The 22,909-nt window shown below is 49.0% G+C and overlaps 1 protein-coding gene across 1 annotated transcript; it reads left to right on the top strand.

Moving 5' to 3' along the window:
• The first annotated feature begins 7,898 nt into the window (after window positions 1–7,898).
• Lca5l (lebercilin LCA5 like) lies at window positions 7,899–21,555 on the top strand. The gene is made up of 9 exons (XM_060370119.1): window positions 7,899–8,018; window positions 9,147–9,475; window positions 11,825–12,339; window positions 13,924–14,061; window positions 17,114–17,198; window positions 18,196–18,299; window positions 18,619–18,736; window positions 19,218–19,322; window positions 20,550–21,555. The coding sequence occupies exons 1-9, from the start codon at window positions 8,014–8,016 to the stop codon at window positions 21,428–21,430; spliced, it is 2,280 nt and encodes a 759-aa protein (XP_060226102.1). The 5' UTR covers window positions 7,899–8,013; the 3' UTR covers window positions 21,431–21,555.
• Window positions 21,556–22,909: the final 1,354 nt, after the last annotated feature.

The following is a 22,909-nucleotide window of genomic DNA, read 5'->3' as shown; positions in this document are numbered from 1 at the left end:
ATGACCTGAATATAAACATTTTCATTCAAACCATAATAGATGATAGATAGGTAGAGATGATAAATGATGATCTATAGATAATAGAGGATAGATAAATAGTAGATTAGATGATAGATTGATGATAGATGGTGATACATAGATAATAGAGGATAGATAAATGGTAGATAGATTAGATGATAGATGGTGATACATAGATCATTAGGTAGATGCTGTTCTTAATACAAGTCTCTGTGACATTAACATTTGTCTTTTGTAATATTCTAGGCTTTTTTTTGAAATATAGTCTTTATTTAAAAAGAGACTAGAACATGTCTGAAAGTCCTGCCTTGGCAACTTCATGAATCCTGCAGTGAAGAGTGCTCCGCGTGCAGCGTACAGCTCATCTCCAGACACCTTAGGGAATGAGTTTGAAAAAGAGCAACAGGTATGCAGCAACCCATTTTAAATATTTCAACATATGCTCTTTATGCTTTATTGCAAAATCATGATTGACAGCAAGGCATATATCATGATAACTGATGTGTGCACCTGCATCTAGGAGACTGTTATGTCTTTACAATAGATAAACACAACACAAGGTGTAGACTCATGATAACTGATGTGTGCACCTGGATCTAGGAGCCCATTACATCTTCTCTACAATAGATAAACAAGACAAAGGTTTGTTGTTGCTATGAGCAACCGTCCCTTTGGCCTGGTGCAGTCTGTGAACAACCTATCAGATTCTCCATCATAACAGCTGGTGCCATTTTGGATTGTGTTCCTGAGTCAAGACAGCAAAGAAACACTTGCACCACAGAGACAAAACTGTGCTTCAAGTGAATAAAACAGACAGCATCATACCATAAACACCAACGGTTCAAAGTGTAAACACTGCCAAGAAGAACCCAAACTAAACACTCACTGCCTCAGATTTGTCAGCACAGAGTGCAGGCGGCACTTGCTGACTTGCCTACTTCAGCATCTTGAAGATAACCCAGCTCTTCTAATCTGGCATCTGACAAACACTAAAGGAGCATTGTCCAGACATGCTGCTCGGTGAGGAACACTGGGGCCTGAGCTGGGCCATAATGTGCCACAGTCAGACCTTCACCTGTGGAAGCAGCGTGAGCAGTTGTTGGAGACAGTGAAATGCGGCCCATTCCTGTTAATCCACAGATACTCTAGCACAGTCTCCTCAGAACTGCACCCTAGTATTAGTCTTTGGTCAGGTTATACAGATCAGTGTTGACCTCCAGCGGGCACTTGATGTTCCCCAGGAAACTGCAGGTGTCACTGCTGGCTGCAGAGACGTGCCAGAGGCAAAGCTTGCTCCTGCTGTGTTATGTTGTCAGCGATGGGCCTCAGCTCTGTCTCAGCACATGAACCAGAACAGCCATAGTTAGCAACAGAGGTAGAAATGATAGTATAGTTCTAGGCTCCTGGGAATTCCAGCACACTAATGTTCCATCTCATGGTGGGTATAATTTATGCTAAGTACAGGCATCCTCCAGTGAACAGTGGAATTACAGTCACATAAACTTACCAGCAAAACATGTTTGGGGCTGGAGAGGTGGTTTAGTGGCTAAGAGCTCTGGCTGCTCTTGCAGAGGACATGGATTTGGCTGCCAGCTCTATGTATCCGTTCATAAGGATCTGTAAATCCAGTGTCATGGAATCTGTCCCATTCTGGCCTCTAAGGCCCTAGGCACATGTGCAGCACATATACACACACCACATAAGCTTGATGACCTGAGTAGAGTCTCAAAAACCCCTGTAAAAATAGGACAGAACTGACTCTGATCCCCACATAAATAATACCGTTTACGCATGCACATTTATGCACACACAATAATAGGAAATATTTTTTCAATGTTTAAGCCAGGAGTTGTAGCATATGCAAAAACAAGTGGATCTCACTGAGTTCAGGGCCAGCCTGGTCTGTACAACAAGATCTAGACAGCCAGATTTACACAGAGAGATCCTGTCTCAAAAAGAAAAGACCAAACTGGTCTTGAACTCACAGAGATCCACCTGCTTCTATCTCTCCAGTGCTAGGATTAAAGACATGTTTCACTAGGCCTGGCTGTAACTTCCTTCTTTATCCCTGGATAAAGAAGGCTCCCTCCTGCAAGGAAGAAATATGATGATATGTTAAATCAAAGAAATCACTCGTCTGTTCTCCAAATCAGTTGCTGTCAGTTTCCAGTGACCTCAGCAACCAATGGTTTGGCAGTGAGGAGCTGCTTCTGTCTCCTGTTGAAACAGTGAACAAGTGGACACAGTACAGACCCGGGGAAGTCAACACAGATGCACTGACTGTAAATGACTACATAAAAGGAAACAGAACTTAGATTTGACCACGGTATGGTTTTTGTTTGGTTTGGTTTTGGTTTTGGTGTTTTTTCAAGACAGGGTTTCTATGTATAGCCCTGGCTGTCCACAGTCTGTGGACCAGGCTGGCCTCAAACTCAAGAGATCCACCTGCCTCTGCCTCCCATGTGCTGGGATTAAAGGCCTGTCCCACCATGTCCAGCAGATTTAACCAGTTTCTAAATGCTAAGTAACCTCTAAGTTCATAAGTAGAACTTCCTGACTTAACAGTCAGGTGAGAAAGTTTCATAGCTGTGGTTATTTTCTTCACTCATTTTCCTCACTCGCCTAATAAAAGCCCTCCCACAGAGCCTGAAAATGCAAACTACAACTGGTTAAAATGGATGTTTAATTAAGGCTCACCACTAAGGAGGTAGAGGCAGGCAGATCTCTATGAGTTTGAAGCTAGCCTGGTCTAAAGAATGAGTTCCATTCCAGGACAGCCAAGGCTATTACACAGAGAAACCCTGCCTCAATAAACGGAAAAAGAAAAGACCCACCTTGTAACACTGTTTGTATGCTCTGGGTTAATCTGAAACACTCCTGGTCTCCGGGAGAACTCCTCACCCTGCCCTGACCCAGCTCAGATGAGCTTAAGAGATGCAGCACCAGGACTGATGCTCCCCCGGAGCACAGTGGTGTAGTGTCTAGTGGGCTACCCTCAGCCACAGCCAGGGTAGGAAGGGCTTTTCCACATGGAGTCTCCGACCTTCTAACACCATCCCCATCTGCTGAGTGTAGACTGAGCTGGGCCTCCTGCCAGGGAAGCAGTGGCGTCGATGAGTCCTGGCACCGACGGCACTGGGTTCTTACTGTGCAGCATTCACTCCTGTTTCAGGGTGCTTATCACTTCTGTTTTGTGCCCACTGGGAAGGTTTTGTTCTTTTCCTAAGTTGCATTCAGTGTTGGTTAACTGTGTTCCCACCGTGAGTGGAACATCGCCTGCTACCTCACCTGGGCTGCCAGGACACAGGCACTGCTCACTGGCTCACTTGCGCGCCCTCCTCAGGTCCTGAAATAAGCAATGACTGGAAGGGGACCACCACAGCTGCATGAAGGACACCTGTAGTGAGGAATTCGTAATTCTGCTCTCCTAAAGAAACACAAAGTGTTATGTAAACATGTTTTGTTCTGAACCCAGGTGTGTGGTGAGCGGGCCCTGTCCTGACAAGTGACTGTGGTTCTGCTCTTGCTCTAGTAGCGGAGTGGTTTTGCCAGCTGCAGGCGGTTTCTGTGAGTGTGTGATGTTTGAAATTCTGGGAACTTTTCAGAGTGTATAAAAATGTTAGGGCCCCAAGAAGTGGGGTAGCTATTGGTTGCACTTAACAAAGTAAGAAGAAATGGGAAGAAGAAATTAGATATCCCGATGGCAAAGATGATAGAACTCAGTGCCCCTAATCAGCAGGAAGTAGTCTAATGATAACTTTGCCCCCTTCCACTCTATCCCTTTTTCTCTCCTGTCTATTGTTGGGAGTTAATAATGGTGGAGAAGGTTGGAAGAGAGAAAAAGGAACCCACAAAGTAGCAAAAGCCAGCCAAAGACATCTGTTAAAAGAAGTAGTCATCCATACAGTGAAAGAATTCAACTTTCTTTATCATGGACTACGCAGTCATCCATGGAGAAAGTATGAGAAGCAAGGGGCCGTGGAGACAGCTCAGTGGTCCTCAGTCATACTCAGGGCACTCTTGCAAAGAACCAGGGTTCAGTTCCCAGTACCCACATATGTGTAACTCCAGTCCTCCGAGATTTGATCTGTGCAAGCACTTACTGGGTGGCATACATGCATATGTGCAGAGAAAAGCCACAAAATACTAGAACCAGTAAGTGGGCTTAGAAAGGGTGCACAAGACCAGATGAACATGCAAGCTCTATGCCTGTCTACTCTCTAGCAGGAAGCCTGCAGAAATTGAAGTTAAAGGACCAATACCAGTCACAGCAGCCATGCTTGTTCCCATGAAAAGTATGAAACTGGGAGTGAACCTGACAACACCCATGAGTTTTTCAGAATGAAAACTGTAGAACAAGCCAGGTTTGGTGGCACACCTGTAATCCCAGCACTCAGGGAGGCAGAGGCAGGTGAATCTCTGTAAGTTCAAAGCCAGCCTGGTCTATAAATCGAGTCCTGGACAGCCAAGGTTACACAGAGAAATCCTGCTTCAAAAGACCAAAAACAACAACAAAAAACTGTGGAACAGTAGAAAAAGAAACCCAAGACAACCTAAAAAGAGATGCACAGTATATGTGGATTGGATTCTCCATGGTGGAAGCTTCCTGGATTTACCCACAGATTATACACCATTTCCTAGGCAGTGACAAGCCAATTTAGAAATTCATATGGAAATGCTAGGGTCAAAGCAGGCAGAATAACCTTGAAACTGAAGATGAGAGTTAGAGGACTAACATGGCCTTACTTCTTCAAGATAAAGCTGAAGTTCCCACTGCGACTATGAGCCGGGTGGTAGAACAGTGGTCAATGGGACACAACGCTCCAAAACATCTGCATGTGAACAGAAGAGCTCTGACAAAAGTAAAAATTCTATGGAAAATCCACTTTCAAAAATAGTACCAGACATGGCAGCATATTCTTTTAATTCTAGCTCTCCAGAGGCAAAGGCAGTTGGATCACTGTAAATTCAATGCCAGCCTTATATACACCACATGAGATGAGTTCCAAGACAGCTTGGGCCACATAAAGAAACCTTGTCTCAAAAAAACAAAAGCAAACAAACAAAGAAAAATGGTGCTGGAGCACATGGCTACACAGCCATGAAGAATGAATGCCTTCTCAATGTGTATACACCTGGCACCCCAGCTTCTTGGAAGGCAGAGGGGCTTGCTGGCTACCGGCCCACCTCCGGGTTCAGTGAGAGAGCCTGTCTCCAAGGAGTAAGGCAGCAAGTGACAGAGAAGGCCACCGCAGCCTCCTTTACCATCCACATATGTGCACATACAGTCCTTACACACACACTGCATACATCACACATACATGCTACATGCATACACACTACACACACCACACATAAAGGCACCACATAAACATATATACACTCACAACCATTTGGGATAAAGTCATGTAGCCCTGGCTGGCCTGGAACTGGCCATGTAGACCAGGCTGGCCTTAGCTCACAGCCTCCTAAGTGTTGAGATTAAGGCCTCTGCCACCACATCCAGCCAAATACATCCCAAACACTTGGAAATACCTTTTTGTCATAAAAGCATGCAGTTTTGGTAAGCCAGAGAAGTTAGCCTAGTGAGCGTACGTTTGAAAATTATGTGTGTTTTGGATCAGGCGTTGTTACAGTGAAAAGAACTCTAAAGCAAATAGATCTGGGTTCAAAACTCAGCTGCACCCTTCATGAACTCGGACTCTGGACAGGTTCCTTACCCATCCTGAGCCCTGTTTTTTAATCTACAGAGTAGAGTGGGTAATAACCCTCTCACAGAGGCCACCTCCTGATTCTGTAAGCTCATGTCCACAAAGCCCCATGTCTGCTGGACACGGAGCAGGCAGGGGCAGGGACAGTGGCATCATTCATGGCTGTAAAGTGTTGGTTATGGCAGCAGCCTGCTAGACTCAAGTTTCCCAGGGACAAGGCAGTCTCCTGAGAACCGTTACTGGGAGGGGGCAGCTTTGACCTAAGGTACAGCAGAGCCCTTGACAGTCCCGTTTGCCCCTCTTCCAGGGTGGACATAGATATTTTTACATCCCTCACACCCACCCACAAAGGAACTAGGAATGGCTGGTGTTTGTACATTGCACAGAACCAAGTGCAGCTCCAGGCCCGCCTACCTCACCACTGTCTGTCATGCCTGCAGTGACCACACTTGCTGGGCAGTCCGTGAGAGACATGAGAAAGACTTTTTAACCAGGCCTACTGGTGCTCACCCGTAATCTCAGCCCTGGGAGAGGGAAATAGGAGGACTCTCAGTTCAAGTCACCTGTGCTAACTTCCTGAAGGCCAGCCTGGACCACACATGACCTTGTCTCAAAAAAAAAAAAAACCCTCACAATACAAGCCTGAGTCTGATTCCCAGAACCCACTGGGGTAGGACAGGAATGACTCCTAAACACTGTCTTCTCAGCCCCCACCCACCCACACAAACAAAAAAAAATTATACACAAAAATCTTTTGACAAGTGAAAACCTTTAGAAGATAAACACTTTTGTTTAGCTTTTTTTGTTGTTTTTTGTTTTGTTTTGCTTTTTGAGACAGATTCCTTTGTGCAGCCTTGGTTGTTCTGGAACTTACTCTGTAGACCTGATTGGACTTGAACTCTACCTGGCCTCCTACCTCTGCCTCCCCAGTGCTGGCATAAACATCTTGAATTACATCTCTGTGCAAGCCTGCTGGTGTGAGAAAACTTGTAGAGGACCTCACAAGTGCTAAGCATGTGCTCAACGTCCCTGAGCTACACCCACGCCCAGGACCTCTTTAAAGAGTGTTCTAAATTGGGGGAAAAATTTTTTTTGGAGACAGACAGACAGACAGACACTCGAGCCCAGGCTAGTTAGAACTCACTATGCAGCCCTTATAGGTCTTGAGTTCATAGCAATCCTCCTGCCTCAGCTTCCTAGTATGTAGGGGAAAGGGAGGTGCGGGCATAAAATGCCATGCCCAGTCAGAAAAGAACTTCTGTAGAAGAGATCAGTGGTAAGAACTGGCTGGCTTGGGGGACAGCCCCCCAGGGCACTTTTGAGGAGATTCGGTTTATCAAGATGAGCAAGAGGTTAGAGGCTCGGCTGTGAGGTGGAGGGATGGAGAGGGAGAGTCCCCGGGCAAGGCCAGCAAGGTGGGGGGGATGTAGGGGGAGCAACTGGAGACAAGGACAGCAAGGCGTGGGGGGGGCGCCACAAAGTAGGGTGTCCTGCGCAACCTCTGGGGCTCCTTTTTCTTTTTCTTCATGTTGCATGGGTGTTTTGCCTGCTTGCCTATGCTCCACATGCATGCCTGTGCTCATGGAATCTAGAAGAGGATGTCAGGTTCCCCGGGACTGGAGTTACCCACTACTGGGAACTGGAATGTGGATGCTAGGAACTGAACCCTGGCCTCTGGACGAGCATTCAGACAGTGCTTGGAACCACTTCACCATCTCTCCAGCCCCAACATCTGGAATTCTTAATACAGAGGCAGCAGTTCACAAAGTGGGACCTTTGCCTGGAATGCCGCCCACTGCTACCCAGAAGAGTGTGTCTGAAAGGAGTATTCTTTGTGCTGGGATTGTGTGAAGTTCTACCAGCAGTCCACACTGTGAAGCCGGGAAAGGACCCAGGCCTAAGTCACCTGACCTTTGACCTGTCAGAGCCTCTTGTGCAGTGAGGACTATTGGTGCACGCAGGGTCTGTCCACCACAGAGACAACAGTGAGGCCCAGTGCTTGTGGTACTAGTCAGGTGGCTAAGACTCTTAGGGGGAGCACACAGCGCATAGCACGTTCCGCCAGCCAGGAAGCGTAGAGCAGTCAGCGCATGCGCAAAGGGCCAAGCCCAGGGAAGGTCAGGAACTCCAAGCTCTCAGTAAACAGTGTTGCTTCCTGTTGCAAAGGACCTTATGCCAACTAGTAGATCTCTTTTGCTTTCTTCACAAAACAGAGTTGAGAACTGAATGAAAAAGCCATGTTTTTAAAGACACCTGCGATGGATTGACTTGTTTCATTCTGCTGATGAGGTAGGCTGCCATGTACGAGCCTCCAGTCACCTGATATTTCCTAACTTAGGGCCCCTGGGTCCCAACTCACGCTGTGCAGACTGTATGCACTGCGGCTCCCTGTGTGTGTGTGACTTCCCACTCTATTTCAGATTCCCAGTTCAAATAGCTCACAAGAGAACCCAAATGTTTCTTCCTTGAATGGCATTGAGCCCACCTCTGAGGGCACTCAACAGCTGCTAACAAACCACACAGACCTACCTGAGCATAGTGGCTTGCCTATAATCCTGGTGCTGGGGGAGCTGAGGCAGGAGGTTAACCTTTGAGGCCAGCCTGGTCAGAAATGGCCGGTTCAGTAGATAAAGCTTGCTACCAAGCCTGACATCCTGAAGATGCTCAGATGAACTGGTTCTGGCAAGTTGTCCTCTGACCTCTACGCCATAAATAAATGTTTAAAAAAAATGTTTTTAAATAATGCTGGGCTGGGTTTCCAATCCCTTCAGAACAAAGGGAGCTCACTGCTTTCCTTTTTCTTTTCTCTTTTTAAACGTAAGTTATGGCTAGCCTGGGCTACACCTTTAAAGGGGACAGTGACTCAGCACTTGCTGCTCTTGCAGAGGGCCAGGGTTAGGTTCCCAGCACCCACATGGCAGCTCACAGCCATGTGTGATTTCTGGCCTCCACACGCACTGCATACCTGTGGTGCACAGACACATACAGGCATATGCTCAGATACATAAGATAAAAATAAATAAACCAAAAAAGTTGCCAGTGTTGTTATCAGATACAGTGCTTTGATGCCCAAGTCCTTTATTTCCTGTAGAAATAATATGACTAAATTGAGACTGTTTGAGAAAATGCTTTTTTCTAATATGGTGTTGTTCTGAGCTGGGCATGGTAGCGCAGCCTTGAATCCCAGCACTTGGGAGGCAAAGACAGGCAGAGCTCTGTGACTTTGAGCCAGCCTGGTCTACATAGCAAGCAAGCTCCAGGCCAGGCAGAACTGCACAATGAAACATTGTTTTTAAAAAAAACAAGTACTGTTTCACATTCTTAATCACCCATTACATGACAGTAAAGAAAACACAGTGAAGCATAGGCTCGTTTCCTGCAGCAGCCAAGCGCTGAAGCACGCCCTTCTTCTCTTAGGTTTTGGACTATGTCTTTGGCTGACACAACAAAAGTACACACAAATGAGCATTTCCCCAGCCTGGCACTAGGAAGCACCAGGTCTGCAGAAGGCAGGAGTGCCCCGGGGGCTAGCCGGCTGTCACGAGGCAGCAGGGCTTCCAACGGGAGCGTGGACTACAGCCGGTCCCAGTGTTCCTTCCGAAGTCTGACCTCTCACTACGACTATTCGGAAGACTTCCTCTCCGACTGCTCAGACACAGCTGCTAACAAACTTCAGCCAGAGCCGAGTCTGGGGATAGAAAGGGAGAAAAGGAAGTATACCGCTTCTAAACTCTTTCAGCCTAAAGGTAAGAAGCCAGACTCCTAGCCAGGCCGGAGCGCTGGTCTCAACGGCCTTTGCTTGGTACTAGTGTCTTGTAGTGGTGCAAATCAGTTACAGGTGTGTGTTCCTGCATCTTCCACACATCGGTAGATGCGTCTAGAAGGTCCTAGGGGCAGAGAAACTAAGGATAATTTTGAAATAAGAAGTGACAGTCTTGTCCTCGAGGAGCTGGCCCTCCCACCGCACACGCTGGAAGCCATGTGCTGGTTTTGTTAACACGCAGTCTCATCCCAGGTACTCAGTGCTTGGCTTCACTAGCTTTTTGCCTTCGTTCTCACCTACAGAATCAAAGTCTGAACTGCCAGTGAAATGTCAGTGTCTTGTCTAAACACCCCAAGAAGACAGTGTCCCAAGTCTGGTGAGGATGTCGACAACCTTTCAAAGCCAAAGAGGCTGTTGGTGGTGCCTTTTCCTTGTGGCCTTTTGTGTTCTGGTTTTTGTTTTTCAACTAGCCCCATGCCACCTTCTATCTCCGTCCACTTTTCCCACTGCCCAGGCTGAAATCACTTCTACCTGTTTTGGGCAATGGGCACTAGAGCATACCGTTAGGTGGGCGTGGCAAGGCCAGCAGAGCCAACTGTCCTGGATCTCCTCTACCTCGGCCGCATTCACACACTGCCTCTCCCCAGCCTGCTGCCAGGGCTGTCCAGGACCAGAGCCCCCGGGGTCTTCAGTTCTCATCTGACCACTGGACGTGGCTGAGATGGGTTGTGCATCTGAGCTTCTCCAGGGGAACAGCCATGGCTCCTTCTCCTTCCTAGGAGGGAGAGAATGGGTCTCATCCAGTGCAGGCCCACACAGGACATGAAAAGCTCACAGCTTTGTTTCATGCTGAGAGGTTGTAGGAGTCTGGAGCATTTCAGAGATGATTGTAGCAAAATGGCATCGCGGTTAGACAGGTCCTGCCCTATGCTACCCCTCATGTGTATCTGAAATGCACAGATCTCTGAACACCCAGCCTCCAGAACCGAAACTCACTTAAGAGGGGAAAGAACAGGCTGGGGGCTGGAGAGGTTAGCACTCACTCGGGGCTCAAAACAACCCGTAATCCCAGTTCCAGGGAACCCAATAGGCACACGCAGGGTTCACAGACATGAATGCAAGACATTCACACACGTAAAATAAAATGAAATAAAAACATTTGACAGAAGGGCGTTATCTCAGAACCATTGGGAGAACGGTGGTGACTTAGCTGTCCAACATTCGCCACATTAACCTACTTTCTGTGGCTGCAGCTAAACACGACCAAAAGGGGAGGAGAGAGTTCATTTCGCTTACACTTCCACGCACAGTCCATCACCCAAGGAAGCCAGGGCAGGAACTCAAGCAGGGCAGGAGCCTGGAAGTGGGAGCTGATGGAGGCCAGGGAGGGTGCTGCTTCCTGTCTTGCTCAGCCTTCCTTCTTCTGGAACGCAGGACGCCAGCCCAAGGATGGCCCCACCACAGTGGGCTGGGCCCTCCCCATCAGTCATTAAGTAAGACAATACTGTGATCTTATGGAGACTTTTTTTCTCTCTTTTTGTTTTTTTGTTGTTGTTGCTGTTGTTGTGTTTGTTGTTGTTATTGTTTCTTGAGACAGGGTTTCTCTGTGTAACCACCCTGGCTGTCCTGAAACTTGCTCTTTAGACCAGGCTGGCCTCAAAATCACAGAGATCCACCTGCCTCTGCCTCCAAGTGCTAGGACTAAAGGCATGCACCACCACCGCTGGAGCATTTTCTTCACTGAGGTTCCCTCCTCTCAAAAATCACTGGCTTGTGCCAAGTTGACATAAAAGTATGCAGCACAGTGGTTTTTAACATAACTGTTCTGCTGTGTTTGAATTAGGCTCTCACTTAGCCCAGACTATCCCTGACCCCTCTGCCTCTATTTCCCCAGTGCTGGGGCACAGGAAGACACCTCCACACCTAGCAGGGTCGTTTGAATAACATTCATGGCAGATATCCACACACAGCCTTCAGACTCTCAATCCATTCTGTGTCACTTCATAGCTACATAACACTGGATGACTTAAAACACATCTCCAGACATGAAACAGATGCAACTGCATCAGTCACACACATACATGAAGTACCTAGGCTGCAGTGGGCACATTCAGTCACACACGTGTGCGTGAACTATCTAGCCGGCAGCGGGCATTTTCAGTTACACACGTGTGCATGAACTATCTAGCCGGCAGCGGGCACATTCAGTCCTTTTCTCAAGCTCCTGGTTTCAGGGAGTTTATGAGTGTGTTAGGGGGTTGCCACCACACTTGTGCCTATTTCCACACGTCTGTGCGCTGCTGGTAACAGCCTGCATTGCTTGCTCACACAGGCCTGAAGTACATCCCAACTGAGAAAAAGCACATCTGGAATGCTTCATTTTTCAATTCTCAAATCCAAACAATTGCCAAGAGAAGAGACGCCATGACGCATCGAATACTGTCAGCCAGGCTTCACAAGATTAAAGAGCTGAAGAATGAGTTAGCTGACATCCATCGAAAGCTGGAAGCTACTCTCATAGAAAACCAATTTCTGAAACAACTTCAGCTTAGGCACCTGAAAGCTATAGGGAAGTATGTGAACTCACAAAACAATCTACCTCAGATTACAGTCAAGCACCAGAACGAGGTGAAGAGCCTTCGCCAGCTCCTCCGGAAATCCCAAGAGAAGGAGCGGACGGTGTCTAGGAAACTCCGAGAAACGGACAGTGACTTACTGAGGACCAAAGATGCCTTGCAAGCCCTACAGAAACTCTCAGAAGACAAGAACCTCGCCGAGAGAGAAGAGCTAACTCAAAGGCTTACCATTCTTACAGCCAAAATGGAGGCGAATGACAAAAAAATACAGGTTTGTATCTCACAAGTTCTAGTAATGACAGAGGGTGCATGTCAGGCACAGCCCTCCCCACAGGACTGAGTGTGTTTTACTGGTGAGTGGGGGAAGGAAGGTCGGGGGGGACTCTTAGAGCTGGAAGTCTGCTCCCGAGTCAGCTAGTGTGTGTGGAAACAGATGGACTATGGCACAGAGCATGTGTGGGCCAGAGCTCTGGTATGGGGTTTCCCTTTGACATGAACACCTGTTCAGCTCCTGCTGAAAGGCTGCCCTCCCCTCACCAGAGGATTGTGTCTGCCGTCCCTTTGCCTGGATTGTCTCTCCTCGGTCTGATAGAGTGGACTTGTTTCCACATAAAGTTTTAGTTATTTAAAAATAATAACTAAAAGTTTCCCTGGGGAAGAAGAAAGAAAAGGGAAAGGGAAGGGAGGAGAACAGAGAGGATGGGAAGGAAAGAAAGGGGAGGGAAGGAAAGTGAAAGAGGGAAGGAAGGAATAGAAAGAGAGAAGGGAAGGAAAGTGGAAGGGAAGGAAGGGGAAGAGAAAGGAGAAGGAAAGGAAAGAAGGAGAAGAGGAAAAGGAAGGAAGGGAAGGAAGGGGAAGGGAAAGAGGAAGGGAAGGGAAGGGAAAGAGAAAGGGAAAGGAAAGGAAGGGAAAGATGAAAGGGAAGGAGGGGAGACGGGATGGGAAGGATGGGATGGGATGGGGTGGAATTGAAGTATCTTAAGCAAGATGGATGGATAGATGTCCCTCAACAGACCCTTGCTGTCAAAAGCCACTAAATGCACTAATGTCCCTAAATGCGCAGTGGGGGAGCAGATGCTAATCGCACAGGCCTGCCTGCTTTGTGTGATCTTCGTGGGCACAGACACAGATAGCCAAGTGCTATTTCATTCTTTGAGACTTGATGATGACAAATACTTTCTAAGTATTAGATTACCTCACCCACATTTTCATGATACTGTTCTGCTGAAGAAGTCCTCTACTCTCAAAGAATATTGTCTTTGTAGAGTGGGTGATAGGCAGCAACATTCCGAGTAACCCCTGACACCTAAGTCAGCACCTGGGGTCCTGTGCGTCTGGGAGGCCCCCAGCATGGTCTGGTGTCCCTTCTTACAGTCCACCTCTGTGGAGGGGTAGCACAAACCGTTACAGCCCTCACGTCTGTTCTCTAGGAGTCCCTGAATGCACGGTCTGCACTGAAGCCGGACCTCCCGCTGGAGAGGGGAGGGTCTGCCATCTGCTGACAGCAGCACAATGCGCCTGGGTCCCACTGCTAAGCAGGAGTCTGGCTGTACTTAGTGGTTTTCCAAAATGTTAGAATGTTTTTTTGTCAGTGTCCAGGGTTTGTAAAGTACATTGGGGCATTGTGCTGGAAAGATAAGTTTATTCTCTAGACCTAAGACCTGCTGGGACTTTGTGGCCAATGTTTCATTTTGTTTTGTTCTGGTTACACATAGTTCTCATGTTTGTCCCCTAAGCCAGTGACTAAAGCTGTGTTGATATTTTGCACCTGTCATAAATGTAGCTCATTTCATTGCAGTCAAGTTTCATGATGCCACACTGGCTGCAGAGTAGTTGAAATATATACTGTTTTCAGAACTTGGAAAAGCACCTGAGGCTGAACAACCAATCCTTTGGTAGGCAGTTGGCCAAAGAAAACCGGAAGACACTAGCAGCTCAAACAGCGACCAAGAATCTGCAGGGCCAAGTGAAGCAGCTGCAGCAGAAGCTGAAGGTACTTCCGAGACTGTGCTCCCAACACAGAGCTGTTTACACATGCGGTGCTTTTCCCAACAACCATGAGCAGAGAGTGAACAGCCCAGCCAGTGTGCACTGTGATTAGACATACTCGCTCTCTGAGACGGCTTGTTCGCTCTGTCACCTCACAGAAGTGACAACAGTACGTTCTGACCGCACATTTTAATGTAACTGACAGTAGGCTTTTAAAGCTATAAATGAAAACCTGGTACTATCCAATATACTCTAACGGCCCATAAATGTGTTAACATCTTACTTGTGATGTCGGACAGATTCCAATGGCAAAGCATCTGTAGTTTCCAACCTCACAGATGCAAACAAATAGCTTCGTGCGGAGCTAGGCACAGTGAAGACAGGAGAGCAGCAGTTTGAAGTCAGCACCCCTGGCTGCAGAGCAGTTCTGAGGCCAGCCTTGTCTGTGTAAGGGCACCCACACTGCTTTAGATGAAGATTTTACTGTTTACAAGGGCACCCACACTGCTTTAGATAAAAAACTATCTCAAAAACACGGGGGCTGGAATGGTAAAGGGTGTGCCAAGTCTCATGACCCAGGCCAGGAGCCACACAGTCAAAGAACGAAGCCAACTCCTCTAGTTGTCCTCTGACCTCCATGTGCACAGTGACGTGTGTGCACACACAGATGACTAATTAACAGACACACGCGATCAAACACAAACAGTAGACTGGGCAGTTCCCCACCATAGCCGGCCTGAGAGTGAACCAAGGGCGACAAAACAGAGACTATGAGTGTCGTGATCTGGACTGCTCACATTAGTGTGTGACATAAAAATCACTTGCAAACTTCAGTGGCTTAGGAAATGACACTAATTTTGCTCATAGATCTAGAGTTTGGGCAGGATGTGTCAGCACGTGTGTTTCTCCTGGCTTGAGTAAGGGCACTTCATGGGCTGGGCATGGACACCCCTGCTGCCTCACCCCTGTGTCTGCAGCTAGTGAGCTAACAGCTGAGCACCCAGACACAGTGCCAGTGGGACTCGGGTGACATGGACTCCCTCACGATCAGTGTCTGAGCTCTAAGGAGAAGGGGAACATGGCAGAGGGAGCAGGTGCCACACTGCCCTTAGGAACCAGCCTTACGTCTGCCTTCTCCGTGAGCTGAGGCCGGCCACAAACGCTTGCTGTGGAAGAGCTCAAGGACAGAAATTATGCCAATTTCAGGACTCTCTAATCTGACAGATAATCCCAAATTCTTACTGTCTGGTCCCAAGATCAGGAAGGCTGTTTCTGTATACCACCATCATTCTCAGAGGGATCGCCACAAACCTCTTGCCGTCTCCGCAATATGGGATTAACTATGATGGATGGAGCCTCCACAGCTCCCAAGTGCGAGGCTGTGGCCTGGGCTGGCCCAGGGAGCACCTTCCATGCTGCTGCCTCCTCCTTCCACCCTTAATTTTGACGGGATTCCTGTGAGCTCAGGGGTAATCGACTTTGGACACCCAACAAAGCATTCGTGTGCATTTGTTCTCTATGGCCCATCTTTCTTCTTCTCTTGATTAATCACACCAGCATCCCGGATTGTGTTCTAAACTGTGGCCTTAGCTCCTTCCGTCCACCTCCTTTGGTCCTAAGCCTGAAAGAGGATTGTTCCTCCTGCTGCTTCCTTCTGCATTCACTCAGCCCTGCACCAGCTCATTAGCAGCCACCCTGTCTGCTGCTGACTTGTATCTCTTACGAACTTTCCAGAAACCAAAATGTGTGCCCTTGTAAACACTAAAATCTTCATCTAAAGCAGTGTGGGTGCCCTTGTAAACACTAAAATCTTCATCTAAAGCAGTGTGGGTGCCCTTGTAAACACTAAAATCTTCATCTAAAGCAGCGTGGGTGCCCTTGTAAACAGTAACATCTTTATCTAAGGCGGTGTGGGTGAGAATCATCCTGCCTGGAGAGATGGCTCCGATGTTGTGAGCACTAGCTCCTCCTGCAGAGCACTCAGGTCCGGCTCCAGCTCCACTGGACAGCTCACAACCATCTTCGCTTTAGGAGCTCCAAGACCTCCTCCTGGTCTCCATGGGCTCAGACTGTCCCAGACACACACTGTTGGCATTTCTGGCCTCTGACCTCACGTTAAACTATGAGAAAGCAGGGAAGGGAGAAATGGACCATAATACTTTGTTAAACTATTAAAAAGTAGGAAAGGGAGAAATGGAACATAATACTTCGTTAAACTATGAGAAAGCAGGGAAGGGAGAAATGGAACATAATACTTTGTTCCTGGAAACAGACATTCTAGAAAAGATTTCTTATCCATGTACATACATCTCAAAATAAAATTTTATTATTAAATAGAGGATAAAAAATAAAGGACTGGAGTGCTGCCTGAGAGGTTAGGTGCATTGGCTGCTCTGACACAGGACCCATGACCCGCCCAGCGCATGCACGCACGCACGGCAGCTCCTACCATCTATAGCTGCGCTTTCAAAGGATCTAATACCTCTTCCGGCCTCTTTGGATATCAGGCTAGTACCCGGTGAGCACATACATGCATGCAAGCAAAACACTCAACAAAACACTCATAAAAAATGGAAGAACTTTTAAGAATGTAAGGCCTACACTCTCCAGCGCAGACAGAGGTCTGTAACATCCTCACAGACATTCTTCATGGTGAGAAGTGGGAATGGAGATGCTCTGGAGATGGGGGAGTCTGTAGGCTTGTCCCCGTGGAGATGTCAGGACATTAGGTTCTTCAGCCTTTCCTTACCCCAGAAGACTTTCAAAGCCTTTCTTTTGCCGTGGTTCAAAAGCATTAATGCTATGGTTTAAAGCTGAGCGGTGTCCCTGCTGTGGGCCTCAGCTGCCCCACGCCTGTGTGCACAGCCTGTCTGAGATGCTGGGGTGAAGGATGCCCCTGCTGCTCGGGGCTGTGCCCACTCAGAGTGGGGAGAGGGACTGAGGGCTGAGTTTTGATTTATCGTACTTTTAAGTGTCAGCAGCATGTAAACGCTGCTTTTCCAGAGTCAAGGTTTCTAAAGCGAGGGGCTGTGGGACTGACACTGTGCTCTTTTCAGGAGAAGGATCGTGAGCTGGAAATCAAAAACATCTACACTAATCGAATACTTAAAAATTTACAGGAGAAGGAGGATTACCCAAAAGGTGCGTTTCCGCCCCTTCTGCTCACTCTGCCTAAGTCCCTGGGTGTGTTTTCCTAATTTATGCAGGTCAAGTGCAGGGAGCTTACCCAGCACTTGACTGTGTGCAGGAATTCACTTTCTGACTAATGGAGCTGTGGCACTGTCAAAAGAACCAGTAATGCATTGTTCCTGCCAAACAGCTGTCTGAGGAGATGTGTTCGCAGCGTGGAGCTTCTGAACAGGAAGCTGTCCGAGGTGCATTTTACAGCATGTGCCTGGGCCAGCCTTCAGGGTCAGGGGACGTAGGCAAGTGCTTGCAGCCCTGTGACCATCACTCTGGTCAGCATCACTTCCCTCCAGAGGCAGGGAGGCCCTTCGGGCCCTCTGCGGCGCCTGAGCGGTGTCTGGTCCCGAGATCATTCCAGAACCGCACATGTGCAGACTCTCGTGCGGCACTGGTGGCCTTTGTTCAGCACTAGGTGCTCCTGTCCTGCACCCTGACCTGTGCACTGCCCCTGTGCACTGCAGCTCTCCCGCCTCAGGCTCTGCTCAGGAAAGGCACGTGGAACCCTCGCCTCCCACACAGCACAAGCAGCCAAGTTTGCTTTCAAAGACACTGAACTCCATTCGCTCTGGATTCTAATTCTGAGTACCCCCCACCAGCTAAGGCAGTGTGCCTGCTGGCACGAGGATGTTCAGTGACCTCTAGTTTCAGGTCATGGCTCTAGTTCCTGCCATGCACAATCCACTCACCAGGCCTCAGGACCTCTGGCATGGTGTGGCAGTGGCCTAGTCTCCCAGCCATTCCTGAAGGACAGGCCACACTGTCAATATCTTATCCTAGCACCCACCTGGTCCCTGACACTCAGGACCTCTGAGGCCTAGGATGACATCGGGAGGGGGAAGGGGAAGACGCCACCCGTGTGGCCTCCTGTACAGTGTTTGTGGACAGTGCCGCCCGGGAACACTAAAGCTTCTGAAAACAAATGTTTCTCACATATAACCTACCTATTTTACAGTTTCTTCAACAAAATCAGTACAAGCAGACAGGAAAAGTTTGCCGTTTGTAAATATAAGACACCAAGAAACCCAAAAGTCAGATGTCCCAGCTTGGACAACTAAGGTAGGAGAACTCCGAAATCTTGCATTGTCTGATCACATCTCAACAAAATAGTGTAACTGGCTGAGTGTGGTGGCGCACACCTTTAGTCCAGCACTTGGGAGGCAGGGACAAGTGGATCTCTGTGAGTTCAAGGCCAGCCTGGTCAACAGAGTTCTAGGACAGCCAGGGCTCTTACACAAGAAATTTTGTTTAGAAAAACAAACAAACAAAACAGAACAAAACAAAAAAAGCAGCCAAAAGCAGTCACTGGTTGTACATAAAAAATAATTTTAGATTATCTACATCCCAAAATGCGTTTTACTGGTTTTCTAAATTACAGGGTAAAAAGATAACAGGAAGCATTGGTCATAAAGAAAAACTAATTGAAATAAACCCTGAAATTTCATACCATATATGTAACCTACCAAAGCAAGAGGAATCTAAGAGAAAATATGAAGGTAACTGAACGACTTTTAAGTCTCCTTCCAGGCATCCTGGGCCTCACCTACAGTCCCAGCGTGAGGGTGAGGCACTGAGGCAAGGGGATGACCAGGGCCCAGTCCTAGGCAAGGTCATGAGTTATCCTGGAAGACAGTCATTAGCTCCACAGCCAGGGCTCTGTCAGCATACCCAAGTCAGGGGGAAGTCAGAGTGAGGGGGGCTCAGAGCATCCAAACCTAAGATCACAGTCAACTTCCAGCTCTTCAGAGCAGGTCGCGATGCTTGTGTGGGCGTGAGCAGGAGCCTAGGCCAGCTCAGGCTGCGGACTGCCTGAGCAAGGTCAACCCTCCAGGCCATGGGCAGGCACGCCAGACCCCTAGCTGCCCCGGTACAGAGGAGCCTGGAGGGGAAGAGGTTGGGGATGTGTGGGCCAGGCCTGGTCTGACGGCAGCTGGGTTCTCTGTCCCTGCACTAAGCCGTGTCCTCATCTTTGCACAGCAAACCTCACTGCCTCGAAGAGCACATTGCCTGCTCACGCTCCCCGGGAACTGGCGGCCACCGAGCAGACCGCTCCTCTGGAGAGTCACTCTTATGCTCAACCAGGTGATTAACCATCATGTAAGGAGACGTCCTGGGTGTAGCTTCCCTCAAGAGTCTGAAGACTTGGCCACTTATTTTCATAGCTTGCCACTGCTAACAGGTGAGCTGGGGGACCCAGCAAGACCTAGCAGGAAGTGAGCAAGTAGAAATCCCATCGTCTGCCCAAGCCTGAGGAAAGAGCTGAGCAGAGGACCTGGCAGGGCCATGCTATGAAGTCAGCCCAAGTTCACACAGCTGCTTTGGCAACATTGCCCCATAAGGCCACTGCCTGGTGCAGTTTGTTGGAAATGTCTCCAAATGTACATTTCCTGTGGTCGGTGTTGATTTAATTTTACCACTTATTTTTAAGCCCATTTGGAAAATGTACTTGCTCATTTGATATACATACACATACATACAAACACACACACGCACCCCGCCACCAGCAGCAGCAGCAGCAAGAACAAAGGCAAAACACCCTGAGCTCATGGTCTCCTGTAAAACTGTTACCACCGTGAGGTCTCCCGCCCCTGCAGCCCAGAACCCACAGCGGCATGCTGTCCTTCCCCAGCTGCTTCGCTGGCACACCTTAGAGCATTTGAACTAAGGGTGCTCGCTGCACACACAGCCCTACACCACCTGCACAGCTTGTTCTAGAGACAAAGCACTGGGCCTAAGAGTGTACTCACTTGAATTCCACTCGAAGCAGCCAGACTGCTGCAGAGACAAAGCAAACACGTGCCGACTTACATACCCATCAGTGGGTCATTTCTGCAGCTGCTATTGAAATGACTTCCCAGCTGTGGGTAGGAAAGGGTCTTGTTTGAACTGATGTGTAACACTTCAATAGCCTTGAGGGAAGATTTTCTTAGTCTTTGTGCGTGAATGACCTTTTTCTTTTCTAATTACTGTGAATTTGGGGCCTCATTATTTGGGCCCTGTCTATTTGGGGCCTGTTTATTTGGGCCTGTTTGTTTGGGGCCTGTTTATTTGGGCCTGTTTGTTTGGGGCCTGTTTATTTGGGCCTGCTTGTTGGGCCCCCTTCATTCCTGCCTGGTGTGTTAGCCTCTTCTGACACTTCAGCCAGCGGCTTGTCTGGAATCTGGCAAGATGTGTTAACACGCCACCCTGAAGCGGAAATGTAAGGGCTCCGTTTGGGGCTGGTTGGTGTTGTGGCTCCACAGGCAGGCAGAGTTACACGCTGAGCCCCGAATCCGTGTGTTTTCGCACGGTGTTGCTAAGTGCTGTGAGCACATCGACCTCAGCGCCGGGAGACAGGGCTCTCACAGAACCAAGCTCCCTTCACCCTCCAGCAGTGCTTAGGACCTGTGCCTGTCCAGCCCCGCAGTGCTAGGGGCACGGCTGTGACCCAACCTTGGGGTTTTGCCCTCAGCCTGCCCCCAACCACTGTGTCATGGTGGGGAGAGGACCCTAACAGCCATGTCTTGTTTGAGGCACTCAATGCTCCATCTCCTAATGCAGAGTTATCAAAGGAGGTCCAGCACCCAAACCCACAAGCCTCCCTGGGAACTATTAGGAGGCAAAACGACACAAGGGAGGAGACAGAGAAGAAAGCCACGCCATCAGACGCAGAGCCACCCACAAGAGGAAGGGAGGTGCCTACTGACGTGGAGATCGAGGCCCCGGCCAGGGCATCGAGCAGGGCGGCCAAGGTGGTGGAGGCCGGGGATGCGGAGACCGTGCATGGCCACATGAAGATCCCACGGCCACGGAAGCACTACTCCTTCACGGAGGCCACTGAGGCCCTGCACAACGGGCTGCCCACGCCCTGCGTGCAGGGCAGCCCTCGCTGCCGCCACGGCGTGGGCAAGCACCGCAGCAACCAGGAGCTGCGGCTGGAGCCCAGCGGCTATGAACCCTCTTTCGGCAAGGCAGCCAGGGCCAGGGCCAAAGAGACGGCAGCGTTCCGGGACAAGAAGAGCAGTCTCATGGAGGAGCTGTTCGGCGCGGGCTTTGCAGCTAGGGCCGGCCCTGCCAAGGATGAGGCGCTTGGCAAGGCCCAGCGGCTTGGCCAGGCCTCAGCCAGCAATGCCTTCGGGGACTCCAGAGCCGCCACCGTGGTGCACTCCATCCAGACCTCGCCGGAAGGAAAGAGGAAAACAGTTCTTTAAATGCGAAGGTAGCCTAATACATTGTGCACTTCTATGGGTGCCTTTAGTCTGACTGTGAGAAAGCTTACATAGTGTTTTAGTATTTGGGTGGACTGTGGGTAATTTGAGTAATTTGCTTTATTGCTATCTAATAAAAAAAATCCAGTGTACCTTGGTCATATGGTAAGGTTTTAAATGTAAATCTACACCTTTATTATGAAGGCGGAGCGTGCCTCTCTCTTCAGGAAAACAGGGCTTCTCACACAGCTCAGGCGTACCAATTTCTGTCATCAAGACTGTTGTCACAACTGCATGGAGGAGACACTGCCAGCAAGATGGCAGCAGACACAGAAAACCCCACAACAGGGCTTCAGGCTCGGCCGGAGTCTAAGCGGCGGCCACAGAAGCCTGTTTTCTATTACTGTTGAGACTTATTATTTCTTGTTACATAAGGACCATCTCTCTTGGCCTTATTCTACAACTACACGCTCAAGCTGGCTGCTCAGGCCTGATTCTAACGGGTTTTGTCAGGACGATGAAAGGCCTGTGCAGCCCACACTGTGCAGCTTGCCTTCAGCTAGCCGTAAGAGCAGCTTACTCATCTAGACCTGGTCACACGTCTCCAGACGTTTAGGGGCTAGTGTATGCTAACACTCGAACGCTGAGAGCAGGGCTGAGTGTGGCCCAGTGGCAGGGTTACTGCGGAGGGGCGATGACGGACGCTGGACATGCTGGCTGTGACTACTCCACCTGCATCTCAGCCCCTGCAGGCACAGGCTCATCTCTTAGTGTGAGCCGACCTGGTCGTCATGAGGAGTTCCAGGCCAGCCAGAGCAGTGAGACCCTGTCTCAAAAAACTTTTAATTAAAAAAAAAAAAAAAAAAGGAACTAATGATTCTGGTTTTTCAGATTTTTTTTTTCCTTTTATAAAATTTCTAAAAGCTTTAAATGCATACACACCACCATCCGTACACAGGGCCCATCCTGGAGAACCCTAAGAGCAGGCAGCAGTGGGGCCTGGGAAGCGCTCAGGGCAACGGAGAACAGAGCGCGCTCCACGGCACCTTCCCCTCTTACCCCTGTTTACTGTCTCTACAAGCACAGTTTGAGAGTGAAAACCACAATGCTGCTCCAACTCGACGGTACGCACCCTGCTCGCAGCGCGCACGAGGGGCACCAACCCCCAGGAACTAACCAGCCTGTCCCTTTTTTCTGCAGCTCAGCTGAAGCCCCACATCCCATGGTCTGGCTCCTTTATTCTGATTACTGTTCGGAGTGGCCTTGGTATGCTGACTCTGGCTGCCTAAATGTGGGCATGAGCGCCATTCCAGACCGTGGCTTGCTACAGAAAGGAGGAAGGCCCTCCCCACCCCCACCCCAGGCTGCATCCAGCCTCCTCAGGTCCTGAACTAATCTGTAGATTAACTGTTTCCTGCGTGGTGAGTTGGTGGCATGTCCTCCTGGCAATGCAGGCTACACAGACTGCCGCACCCCATTTGT

This window comes from Meriones unguiculatus, chromosome 17 (genome assembly GCF_030254825.1).
Source record: "Meriones unguiculatus strain TT.TT164.6M chromosome 17, Bangor_MerUng_6.1, whole genome shotgun sequence".
NCBI classification, from domain to species: domain Eukaryota; kingdom Metazoa; phylum Chordata; class Mammalia; order Rodentia; family Muridae; genus Meriones; species Meriones unguiculatus.
The sequence above is the reverse complement of the archived record's forward strand: the minus strand, read 5'-3'. Positions and strand labels throughout refer to the sequence as shown.